Here is an 11,687-nt window from a genome sequence, read left to right as displayed (position 1 = left end):
ATTATAGCTTTAAAAATTGCTTTACTCAGTTTACCAGGCTTGACAAAACATAAAAAACACTATAATAATGTGTCAACTACCCTCTTTTAGTTTCGGGAAAATGACAAATTGCTATTAATTACTTGGCGAAGACATCATCTAAACAATAATGCAGAAATTTCGACACAAGATTTATCATACCTATCGCTAAGTGATATCTTCTTTCTTTTTTAAAGACAGCAACATTCAAGCTTGTCGAACACCAATACGACAAAAAAAATTATCAGCATCGTGTTTTAGTTAGTGTATTCTAAATCAATGGAGAAACTAGGTAAACATTTTTGACAGCTCAGACTGAAATTACAAAATACTAGATGTATATTGCAACTGTTTAGTCAAAATCTTCGAGTCGATTTTTTTTTCTCTTTATTGCGAGTCGATTTTTTGTTAGCATTTCTCTCATACAAAAATTAAACAATTAGAAGTCCTGCATCTTGCCTACCATACGTTTTCGGAAGCGATGGAAGCCCTCGTAAAAGGAAAGCTTACCGCTGACAAATCTGATTACTAAGATGACGTAAGTAGAGATGAAGTTCCTAAGTATATGTATGGAGGCTGATTAACAAAACAGTAGTGGATTTCAACGCTTGTTATTATTATACATTTGCATACGTTTTTTTAAGTTTTATGAACAGTACCATGTCAAATAGCAGTCTTCCTCTCGAAAACAAAGTCGCCATCGTCACAGGAGGCTCCAGAGGTATCGGAGCAGGAATTGCTGAAACATTGGCAAGCCGTGGTGCCAAGGTTGCTATTACATTTACCTCTGAAAGCAGTAAAGATGCAACGGAACAATTGGTGAAAAAGATTAAGGATTTTGGCACTTCAGCAGATGCCATCACCATTCAAGCCGACTTGCGTGACATTGCAAGTGCTAAGCTAATCGTCGATACTACTGTCAAAGCATTTGGTCCCACCATTCATATTCTTGTTAATAATGCCGGAGTTGCTTATAAAGGAGCTTCCATTGGAGATACATCTATTGAGGATTATAATAGTGTCTTTGATGTAAATGTTAGAGCCGTCTTTTTCATGGGAGAAGCCGTGGCACCCCATCTTCCCAATAAAGGTGGTAGAATCATCAACATTGGAAGCATTTTAGGAAGAGATTGTTTTGCTCAGTTTTCTCTATACTGTGCAAGTAAAGCAGCGATTGAAGGGTTCACAAGATGCTGGGCCGCTGAATTAGGTCCTAAAGGTCATACCGTCAATCAAGTCAACCCGGGTGCGGTGGAGACAGATATGCTAAGGGGAGGAGATAGCTCAGTAACTAATGTCTTCAAAGATATGACTCCTATGGAAAACCGCTTTGGACAGCCTCAAGATATTGCAGACGTTGTTGCTTTCCTCAGTGATGAAAACGCCAGGTGGATCACCGGACAAACAATTTCAGCTTCCGGCGGTCTGAAAATGTACTAGTCTTGAAGAATGAGAAGAATAAATTAAGTGAAATTTAGACCATAAAAAAATATTTGTGCTGAGTTTAGGTTTGGTGTGAAGTTTAGCATCAATCAAATGACTAGCTAAAGCTGGAAATAATGAATATTACGTTTACTTAGGATCTCTGTGGGGAAAAGTTGCTTATAAATAATTCGAAATGCAAAGACGAATGTCCTGTCGCTTTTTCTTTAAGAACATCATTCTTTTTTCGATACTCTCATGAATTGAGAGCAAACTACGTATAGTTTATAGAATAGTTTTTTTTTTGTGATTTTGGTTTATTATGGAAGTGCCTTCATCTATTTAGGCATTTCGAGGTTTACTTGCACAAAACGATAAAAACTCTGAATAACTGAAAGCAAGGTAAAGCATTTTTCACAATTTCTACAGCATCTCACTGCCTTCTATTCAGTTATCATATATTTCGTGTATTAGAAGGGTGAGTATTTTTTTGTGCTACGCTGTGGCACGACATTAAGTTTTACATGTGATTCATCAAAATAATCTTCAATTTTTAACGCTGAGCATACATTTAACAATTATTTTCTACTTTTCATAATCAAGGCGATAGGTTTTCGCAAATATGAGCCTGTTATAAATAGCGAAGTTGTTTTAGCCCATATATTTTTATTTTTTGGAAGAATAATGTTGAGCATAACAGGCGCGATTTTATTTCGTGTTCGTATGTGTGACTTGAGTCACGTCCAAACCTAATCAATCAAACCATTAAGATAGAGAAACTCGAAAAATGAATAGGGCAGCATATTTATTACTTTTAACCACTCTTCTATTTAAAAATATGCTCAAAGAAGTTGGAAGCGTTGAAAGCTGGCGAGCTTATTATTTTTTGAGGACAAAGTTTTGCTGCTACTAAGAAACAAAGACAAGCTTTAAAAATCAAAGAACATGGATTATACCTGTCACCTAAAAAGATAATTGACAATAATGGAATTAATTAGACGCAATTTGAAGGCCACATGTCTATCGGAACTTAATGCAGATACTCTTGGCAACATAGTAGTGACTACCAAGACAACTGACGCAGAAGCAGCAATACGGAATTATCTTCCCTTGTCAAAAGACATTATAACGTTCTGTTAGTTTATATTAGATGTGTTGTAATTGAAATTTTACTTAAGGCCTTTGGAAAGATTCTTAGACACGGCCCATCTTTATTATGAGTCACTTCCTGCCTCATTTGTATTGTAACAATTGACTTGAGATTATGAGAATTGCCAAAGTACCCAGATCTGACGAAAGTTTGCCAGTCCCTGATTCAGCCGAAAACTGTGCCATGGTACAAGGTTGTTTAACACGAAATCGGATAGCGCTAACTACTTGGAAATTGGGATTCACTGATTTCTCGATGCCAAAAAGCTATGGTTAATTCTTGCATAAACTCTACAACGGCCATCATCAATGCATCAATTACGAGCCATTTAATATTGCAGAGGTGAAGTATCTTTTTCATAGTATAGTTACTTATTCATTGATGTATTATTCAAACCAAATAACTTATTAGCAAACAGTGAAAAGGCTAAGGAAGTTTTAAGCGTTTTGAGGTTGGTAGATCTAATTATGATGTCTTAGCTTTATGGAGAATTGAAGAACAGTACATTTATGAGAATCACTACGCTTAAGAAGAGAGGAGCAGAGATTGATTCGCTGAAGGGATTGGATAGTCAAGCTAACTAAGGAGTTAAATTTTAAAGCCACTGTTAACGAAATAGAACTTATTGGTTAAAGCGAAAACAAAGGTTAATCAGACGTTCATTGTAAAATCTGTTCTAGAGGATTCCCATTTACTATTACCTTTGATTAATGAACTTACGGGATAAAAATACTACATTAGACTAAATAATACTCGAAAATAATCTAGTAACCTTCTTTTTATTTTAGAATCTATGGTATTACTTGGATTTTACTTATATACCAGTAACAAATTTGCAGTATTATCGTAGATGAATTGAAAGAAAAACGTAAGTCACACCTAGATTTTTAATTTAATCTCAGATTAGCAAGACATAATTCAAGTACTCAATTACTTATATAATTGCTACTTAGTTTGAAATCTTCTTGTGAAGGTAGCTTTATTAATCTTATGCGTATTTCATGCATCAAGTGAGTTTAAATCGAATCAAACAAAGTACCTCCTAAAGGCAACTAAAGCAAAGAATTTCTTTTTGTTTTTGTTTTTAATCATTCTTAGTTCCCTTTTGTTTATATAGTTTAAGTAATCACAAATGTAGGTACTCATTCAAGACATATATTTTTGATTGAGATCACAAGTAAGCTTTTTAATTCCCCACGAAGATTCATTTTTGATGTTCATTCGATATAAAAACTAAGGAAAGAGAATATTCTTCAACAATTTTCCAACAACGGTAAACCTAGATGATATTTGAAACAAAATGTATTTGATTGTTTTTTAAAATTCAGAAGTTCCTGAAACTTCGTGGCTCATTGCTCTATGGACTATAGAATTCACGGTATACTAGAAGAATTTCGGAGAAGTTCTTGTAAGGTTAAATTGCGAAATATAGTATTTTCCTATTCTGCCAGTAATTCTGAAGATAATAAGTTTATGAGCTGATCACCTGTGAGCGCAGGCAGAGAAATCGCTATTTTCAAGCTTATTATTTTTCTCGGTACATCAATTGAATGAAAAGAAAGTAGAACCTTAGTATGTGAAGCTGCTCTTTATCTGTCACATTCGACATAAAGCTAAAAAACTTCTTAATGGCTGCTTTGAGCGAAGACAAAACAAGTACGAAATTTGGATACAAAAAACATTAACATGTAGCTATTTCATTAAACTAGATAAACTTTTATGAGTTAGAAAACATAAATGATTTGTGTCAACATAAAAGTAGCGTACAACGAAGTGACAATAATTGAGTGTTACTTTCATGACACACCGTAATGATTACTAAGCCGTTGCTATAAGTGGAAGGTGAACCGCATTTCTTAAGATTTTAATAATTGAATTCTCAGTTAAGGTTTCATTTCATTTCATACATAAAGGTATTAAGTTTTTGTTTTTCCTTAAATTAGATCGACAATACAATGTTTAGCAACAGTCTTCCTCTTGAAAACAGAGTCGCCATCGTCACAGGAGGCTCAAGAGGTATTGGAGCAGGAATTGCTGAGACACTGGCACGCCGTGGTGCCAAAGTTGCAATTACTTTTACCTCCGAGAGTAGCAAGGGAATTACAGAGAAACTAGTGAATAAGATCAAAGGATTTGGTACTTCAGCAGATGCCATCAATATCCAAGCCGACTTGCGTGATGTTGCAAATGCTAAACATATTGTTGATGCCACCGTCAAAGCGTTTGGTCCCACCATTCATATTCTCGTTAATAATGCTGGATGCGGAGGTGCAATAAAGTCACTAGGAACTTCAACCATTGAAGATTACAATGGTGTCTTTGATGTAAATGTTAGAGCTGTTTTTTTCATGGCAGAAGCTGTGGCATCTCATCTTCCCAATAAAGGTGGTAGAATCATCAACATTGGAAGCATTGGTGGAAGAAAGGGTTATGCTCAGTTTCCTCTATACTGTGCAAGTAAAGCGGCAATTGAAGGCTTCACAAGATGTTGGGCCGCTGAATTGGGCCCCCAAGGGCACACGGTGAATCAGGTCAACCCCGGATCAGTCGACACGGATATGCTAAGAAAAGTGATAACGGATGATTTTGTACAGGTAATAAAAAACGAGACTCCATTTGAGCATCGCATTGGATTAGCTTCCGATATTTCTGAAGTTGTTGGGTTTCTGGTTGAAGATAGAAGTCGATGGATAACAGGGCAAACCATATCGGTTTCTGGCGGAATGGCGATGTACTAGTTTGTATGACAAGCCAGATCGATTGGCATATATGGTAATGTTCCTTCTCGTCAAATGATAAGCTCATAAACCAAACATAAACTATTTATTTGAAATTTCGCATGTTACTGAAAAAAAGAACCGTAACGTGCTTTAGTGGAAGTAGTACATATACTCGTCTACGCTATACATGTGTTAGCATTGAAATGGGCAGTAATTCAAGGAGTGTCATTTGCTTAATAATACTGAAAGCAACTAGAAAGTTGGACCAAAAAATCTTCCTCATAAATTTTGTACACTGCGTATCGGCCTTGACAGTTGAAAGCGTTGCCCTGTAATATAACAAATTAAAACACTATTTATTTTGGGTTTTGTTACTCAAGATATACTGAACTTACTTTGGAATTTCAATTTTAGATGTCTTTCGTGAAGCAGCATCAATACGGATTGTATTGACCTAAAAACATATAAAATATACTGAACGTTCAAATGGTCTAATAAATGCCTTCGGGATGTAACCATATAAAGAGCGTCTATACTAAAATTTATTAGAGGTTTCATTTAGAACATTAGTCTTGTACGTGCTAATGCATATAGTAAAAAGTACAAATATGTCATAGTCGAGGTCTCACTTGTTATGAAAATAAGTACTCAGTGGAGAATAAGTTACATTTTGTACAAGTTGGATGCTTTTATAGTACTAGAAAAATAGTAATAGCTTCCAGGGATCTGATTCATTGAGCAAGTTGTATGAACGAGTTATTTAGCTAGATCAGTCAAATCTTCCAATCTGAAGATTTGCCAGGTAATTTGCATTTTTATAATTTGTAATAAAGTCTTTGAATAAAACTATTTTCTTTGTCTTCTTTCAACTCTTTGTCTAAACAGTTTATTTGTTTATTCAGTACATTCATGAATCCTTTTTCTTATAAGGTAATAGTAATATCGTATACCACTTATGACAATTTCACATTTAAAAAGGAATACGACGTAAAAAATATCCCTATAGCGTGTTTAGGTTCTCAATAGCAACTTTCATTTCATTACTCTATCCCTCGTTAGTTATAAAATACTGAGTGAATTTACTCTGTGCTCTATTTTCGTATAAGGTTTCTTCACAAAATTTACTATCGTCAACTTAAAACTGTTTGGTGATAAGTCATAGAAAACTACACATTTATTTTTGACTAAAGGACGACTCGCAAATAAAAAGCCTATTGACAGAAAACTATTTCAAGCCCACGTATATATAATGCGCATATATACATATTTGAAATGAGAAAAACTTGGCATGACAAGCGCGATTATTGCTAGTGTCACGAATAATGGCATCACAGTCACATCTAATTTACTGATAAGCTATTAATTATATATGGAAGTTTGAGTGAAGAACTGGCGGAGCAGGAGATTGCTTACTTTAAGTTAAGTCTGATGGATGGCTCTGTTTATGTTCTAGGAGTTGGAAGTATTGGGACCTTTCTGAGTTGCGAGCTGTCGAGCTTACCAAACTTCGAGGACAAAGTTGTGTTGCTTTTACGAAACAAAGACAGACTTAAACAATTTAGAGAAAACGGCTCGTACTTGACGCTCGAAAGGATACTTGACAATAAACAGGAGTTAATTCGACACAAAGTGAAAGCAACATGTCCATCGGAAGTTAATGTGGATGCGCTAGACAATTTAATAGTGACTGCAAAGACAACTGAGACAGAAGCAGCAATACGTGATTACCTTCCAATGCTAAATAAGCATTCTAACGTTTTGTTTGTTCATAACGGGTTCGGTGTAATTGAAGCTTTAATTAAGACCGTTTGGAAAAATCCGTACACACGGCCTAATCTTTATCAGGGAGTCACTTCACACTCCGTTTCATCAAAAGAAAGCTTCTGGTATTATCACACATGCTTTGGAGTTCTAAAAATTGCCAAAGTTCCCAGAATTGATGAAGGCCAGTCAGTCCCTAATACGGTTGAACCCTGTGCCATGGTACAAGGTTTATTAGAGGCGAAAATGACTAACGGTAGTTACTTGGAATATGTGGATTTACTGATTTTTCAATGTCAAAAATTTATGGTTAATTCTTGCATGAACTCCACAACCGCAATTATGAATTGTGTGAACTATGAACTATCCAATATTACCGAGGTGAAATCCCTTTTTCATTCAATAATCATTGAATGTGTTGATGTCTTGTTTAAATCAAACAATCTTCTAGCTAAAAGTGAAAAAGCTAGGGAGATTTTAAGTGTTCCGAAATTATTGAATCTAATTCTGTACCTTGGATTTGTGGAAAATGCAAAAAACAGTACTTCTATGAGAATTGACACCCTCCAGAAAAGAGAAACAGAGATTGATTCGCTGAATGGATGGATTGTCAAGTTGGCTGAGGAGTTAGATTATGAAGCTACCGTGAACAAGACGATAACTTTATTGGTTAAAGCCAGAACCAAAGTTAATCAAAGACGTCTTTGAAAGTATAGCACCAAAAAAACCCCTAGTAGAACATTATAATTCTTTAGAATAAATAAATAAAAACTTGAAGATAAAACGGTGTAAAAGGAAAGCATCTTTGACAAAGGAATTGATATACGAAAACAATGCATGTGTCTTTTATATGGGTTTATAGGTTATTTTATTTTTGTTGAATCAAGTTCAGAATAGTAGCGAAAGTTATTGAAATCGAAATGGAAGACTTAAGCCATAGTAGACATAAAAGACTCTTCACTTGTAACATATAAGTGCGCATTCTAATGAGCGACCTTTGAAAAAGCTTTATGATTACCTATTATAGTTTTCTTCATGCGCATCCTTGGTATAGATCGGCTCTACAGCGAGCCCAATAGTTTTTCACCTGCATAAGTGATAAAGAAACAAATAAATTATTTTTTACAAACGACTTCACCATGCATCAAGTAGTAGCAACAGGATGGGTTTCTCATAAACTCATCCCAAGCTTGTGCTACCTCCTGTCTTTTTTTTAAGTCGTCCTCAGGATTAGAGGGGACTAACGAATCATTAGAATGTAAAGCGCGATCTTTAAACATATTTCCAAACCATTTGCGATCTTCTTCATTTGCAATAAACCAAAGAGAACCGCTTGATAAAATATTCACCGGACTAAAGCCAGAGTCAATAGCCCACTGTCGAAGATGCCTTCCAGCTTGTGGATGTGTTGATGAGTGTTTCGATTTTGCCAGAAATTGTGATTTTAACACTTCACAAAGGTTTGCTGGATACACCTGAGAGGTTTCAAGGTCAGCATCTTTACTGCAAATAAGACCTCCAGGTTTTGCTACTCGTCTCATTTCTTTTAGCACATCTACTCTGTTTGCAATGTGCAACAGTACTTGGTGAGCATGGACAATATCGAATGTGTTATCGTCAAATGGAAGATTATCTCCGCTAGCAAATTGAAAATGACAGTTTTGAAGATTTAATTGTGAGCTATCGGTGTTTCCTTGATCTACAAATTCTTGTATCGGCTCAACACCTATAACCTCTCCGTACGGGACATATCGTGCCAGGTCTGTAGTTATGGTTCCAGGACCGCATCCGACGTCTAGTATTTTGTCAGTGCTTTTTAAATGTTTTAATACGTAAGCGCAGCTATTTCCAGCCGTTCTCCAAGCATGAGTATTTGAAACACTTTTATCAAATCCTTTTGAATAATAATCTTGTTCAGTCCCCATCTTTTCTTTTTTGATATGATTCAGCAACGTTTATGGAAGTGTTAAAGATTTCTTAGCGGCAGAATAGACCACCGGTTCTATATGAATTGAACAATTGATTATGACGTTTGTTAGAACATAACGTTATATTTAGGGGTCTTTTCTTTACCTCGGATCATTAAACTCTATACATTGCATTGATGAAGAAAGCAGCGAAACGCAATACGTAATGCGAATTTCCGTAGATTGGTTTACTAAAAGTAAACAGACTCATGCATAACTTTTTGGTTTTTGTCGAATCTCTGTAAAGTGTTTTATGCATAGGTAATTCACAGCCTATATGACAATCAGTGATTGATTTGCAAAAAAAGGTCGTTCAAAAGGATATCACAAGGAAAGAACGAAGAAATCGTAATGTCCTTGAACATGTTTTTTTTTTTATACCTAAGTGAACAGGTTTCATTATAAAGGACAGTGGTACTAAACGTGCTTTTGTTTTTTACGGCTTTTTATAGACGCTGTAATGATAATACCTTGGTTATTTTCAAAATAGTGGCTCAGTTTTTCTTACTATGCATATTTAGAATGATCAATTGACTTCTTATTACAAAACCCTTCCTTCAAAATTCGTCGTTTACTTTAGAAAACTAAGTGTTTAAAATAATGGTAACCACACTTAGTAAATTAAGAATTGGGCTTGTTTTTATATGGAAACCGAAAAGCCATCAAGTCGAAGTTGTTATTCTAGTTTTTTAGCAATTAAAAGAGAAATGGAGGCATTATCTTATGTTGATAACATTAATCTTGACTGTAGTTTTAGAGGATGGAAATAAAGTAGAAAATCGAATAAGATGGTAAACACACCCAAAAAAAGAAGCGACAATGTCAAAGTTATGATCATAAGCTTGGAAAATGTTGATTAAAAATAATTGTTTAATGATTGAAGCAATCATTTTAGTAGAATATTAAACAACAATAAACAAATGAAATTAATCTTCCCAAAGGTAATATGACCTGCCTAAGAATATTTAAAAATTTTTTCTAAAATTATCTACGAATAACATTATAAAACGTATTAATCATTGAATCTGCAACTGAGAGTAGTTTGTCTGGGTGATAAAGCCAAACTTCTCAACCAAAAGCAAAACCTCCAAGTTGAACAGCCAAGCTTATTCATACGAACTGCATTTTTCCTAATGTCCTTGTGATATCTTTGTCATCAACTGAAGACTAAACAAATAGATTTTTGAAAAAGTAATACTGCGTAGTTTCTTTCTTTTTGCTTAATCCCTTTATCATGAATATGAATACACGTTCCAACTTAAGATACTAATTTTTGCCTAGTAAACATAAGGTACAGAAAGTTGCTCAACTATCACTCGTCCTTGATGTTGTACAGTAATCAGACAGATTGAATAATTAAGTCCAACTTGAAGTATTACGAACTGCTGTTGGTGCGTACCACGAATTCATAAAGTGATCATTAGATTATCAACAATCGGTGCTACTTTACATATACAAAAATGAACACTTCAATTTTTTGTGAATAGAAAGATATATTTGGATGACTAATCAAATACGTAAATTCATGATTGACAGAAATGATTACTAAGCCACTAACTACATATATTTGATGTTAAGCTCAATAATTCCATAATACTAAAGCTTTTATTTAAATAGATTGCTGACAGCAAATGTCCCTTGAAAATAAAGTCGCCATCGTCACAGGAGGCTCCAGAGGTATCGGAGCAGCAATCGCTGAGACATTGGCACGCCGTGGTGCCAAGGTTGCAATTACTTTTACCTCCGAGAGTAGCAAGGGAATTACAGAGAAACTAGTGAATAAGATCAAAGGATTTGGTACTTCAGCAGATGCCATCAGTATCCAAGCCGACTTGCGTGATGTTGCAAATGCTAAACATATTGTTGATGCCACCGTCAAAGCATTTGGTCCCACCATTCATATTCTTGTTAACAATGCAGGCTTTCTAGACAAAGCAAAGCCAATTGGAACAACGACATTAGATCAGTTTAACACTATTTTCGATTTGAACGTTCGAGCTGTTTTCTTCATGACAGAAAGCGTAGCACCTCACCTCCCCAAAGATAAAGGTGGCAGAATTATCAACATTGGAAGCATTGCTGGAAGAAAGGGTTATGCTCAGTTTCCTCTATACTGCGCAAGTAAAGTAGCAATTGAGGGCTTCACAAGATGTTGGGCCGCTGAATTGGGCCCCCAAGGGCACACGGTGAATCAAGTTAACCCAGGACCTGTTGTTACAGATATGTTGGATACATTTGAACTTGAAATCGTTAAGGCCCAAGAACAAGCCACTCCTTATGAACAACGAAACGCAAACCCTGAAGAAATAGCAGCTATTGTTGGGTTTCTCGTTGAAGATAACGGACGATGGGTTACTGGACAGGTAATTTCAGCTTCTGGAGGATTGGAAATGTATTAGCACAACGTTTCAAATATAATTGTCCGGCAATGGGAGGTGGGGATTGTTACGAATAACAAACAGTCTAATGTAACTATGACTTGGCGTTTGACTTTTGTACGATTATTCAGTTGGAAGAATCGACGAGTTGATGACACACCAGAATGAAAATTCCAAAGAGAATGGTTTAGAATTTTAGATCCAAATGAATGTAATGGCTGTGATGAGTATTTAAAACTATATAAAGGGAAGTAAATAGTAAGTAAAAAGC

The 11,687-nt window shown here is 35.3% G+C and overlaps 5 protein-coding genes across 5 annotated transcripts; 4 read left to right on the top strand and 1 right to left on the bottom strand.

Annotated features, from left to right (window-relative positions):
• Window positions 1-678: 678 nt before the first annotated feature.
• SOMG_05086 (3-ketoacyl-acyl carrier protein reductase) lies at window positions 679-1,458 on the top strand (the record flags this gene model as incomplete). The annotated part of the gene is made up of 1 exon (XM_056183861.1): window positions 679-1,458. The coding sequence occupies one exon, from the start codon at window positions 679-681 to the stop codon at window positions 1,456-1,458; it is 780 nt and encodes a 259-aa protein (XP_056039014.1).
• Window positions 1,459-4,545: 3,087 nt separating this feature from the next.
• On the top strand, window positions 4,546-5,328 carry SOMG_05085 (3-ketoacyl-acyl carrier protein reductase; the record flags this gene model as incomplete). The annotated part of the gene is made up of 1 exon (XM_056183860.1): window positions 4,546-5,328. The coding sequence occupies one exon, from the start codon at window positions 4,546-4,548 to the stop codon at window positions 5,326-5,328; it is 783 nt and encodes a 260-aa protein (XP_056039017.1).
• Window positions 5,329-6,738: 1,410 nt separating this feature from the next.
• Window positions 6,739-7,779, top strand: SOMG_05084 (2-dehydropantoate 2-reductase; the record flags this gene model as incomplete). Its single annotated transcript, XM_056183859.1, has 1 exon — window positions 6,739-7,779. One exon carries the CDS (start codon window positions 6,739-6,741, stop codon window positions 7,777-7,779), a length of 1,041 nt encoding a protein of 346 aa, XP_056039079.1.
• A 407-nt stretch (window positions 7,780-8,186) lies between these two features.
• SOMG_05083 (UbiE family methyltransferase) lies at window positions 8,187-8,996 on the bottom strand (the record flags this gene model as incomplete). Its single annotated transcript, XM_056183858.1, has 1 exon — window positions 8,187-8,996. One exon carries the CDS (start codon window positions 8,994-8,996, stop codon window positions 8,187-8,189), a length of 810 nt encoding a protein of 269 aa, XP_056039081.1.
• A 1,673-nt stretch (window positions 8,997-10,669) lies between these two features.
• Window positions 10,670-11,437, top strand: SOMG_05082 (versicolorin reductase; the record flags this gene model as incomplete). Its single annotated transcript, XM_056183857.1, has 1 exon — window positions 10,670-11,437. The coding sequence occupies one exon, from the start codon at window positions 10,670-10,672 to the stop codon at window positions 11,435-11,437; it is 768 nt and encodes a 255-aa protein (XP_056039080.1).
• Between the last annotated feature and the right edge of the window lie 250 nt (window positions 11,438-11,687).

The sequence above is a fragment of the Schizosaccharomyces osmophilus genome, chromosome 3 (assembly GCF_027921745.1).
Source record: "Schizosaccharomyces osmophilus chromosome 3, complete sequence".
NCBI lineage: Eukaryota > Fungi > Ascomycota > Schizosaccharomycetes > Schizosaccharomycetales > Schizosaccharomycetaceae > Schizosaccharomyces > Schizosaccharomyces osmophilus.
This window is presented reverse-complemented; position numbering and strand designations above follow the sequence as displayed.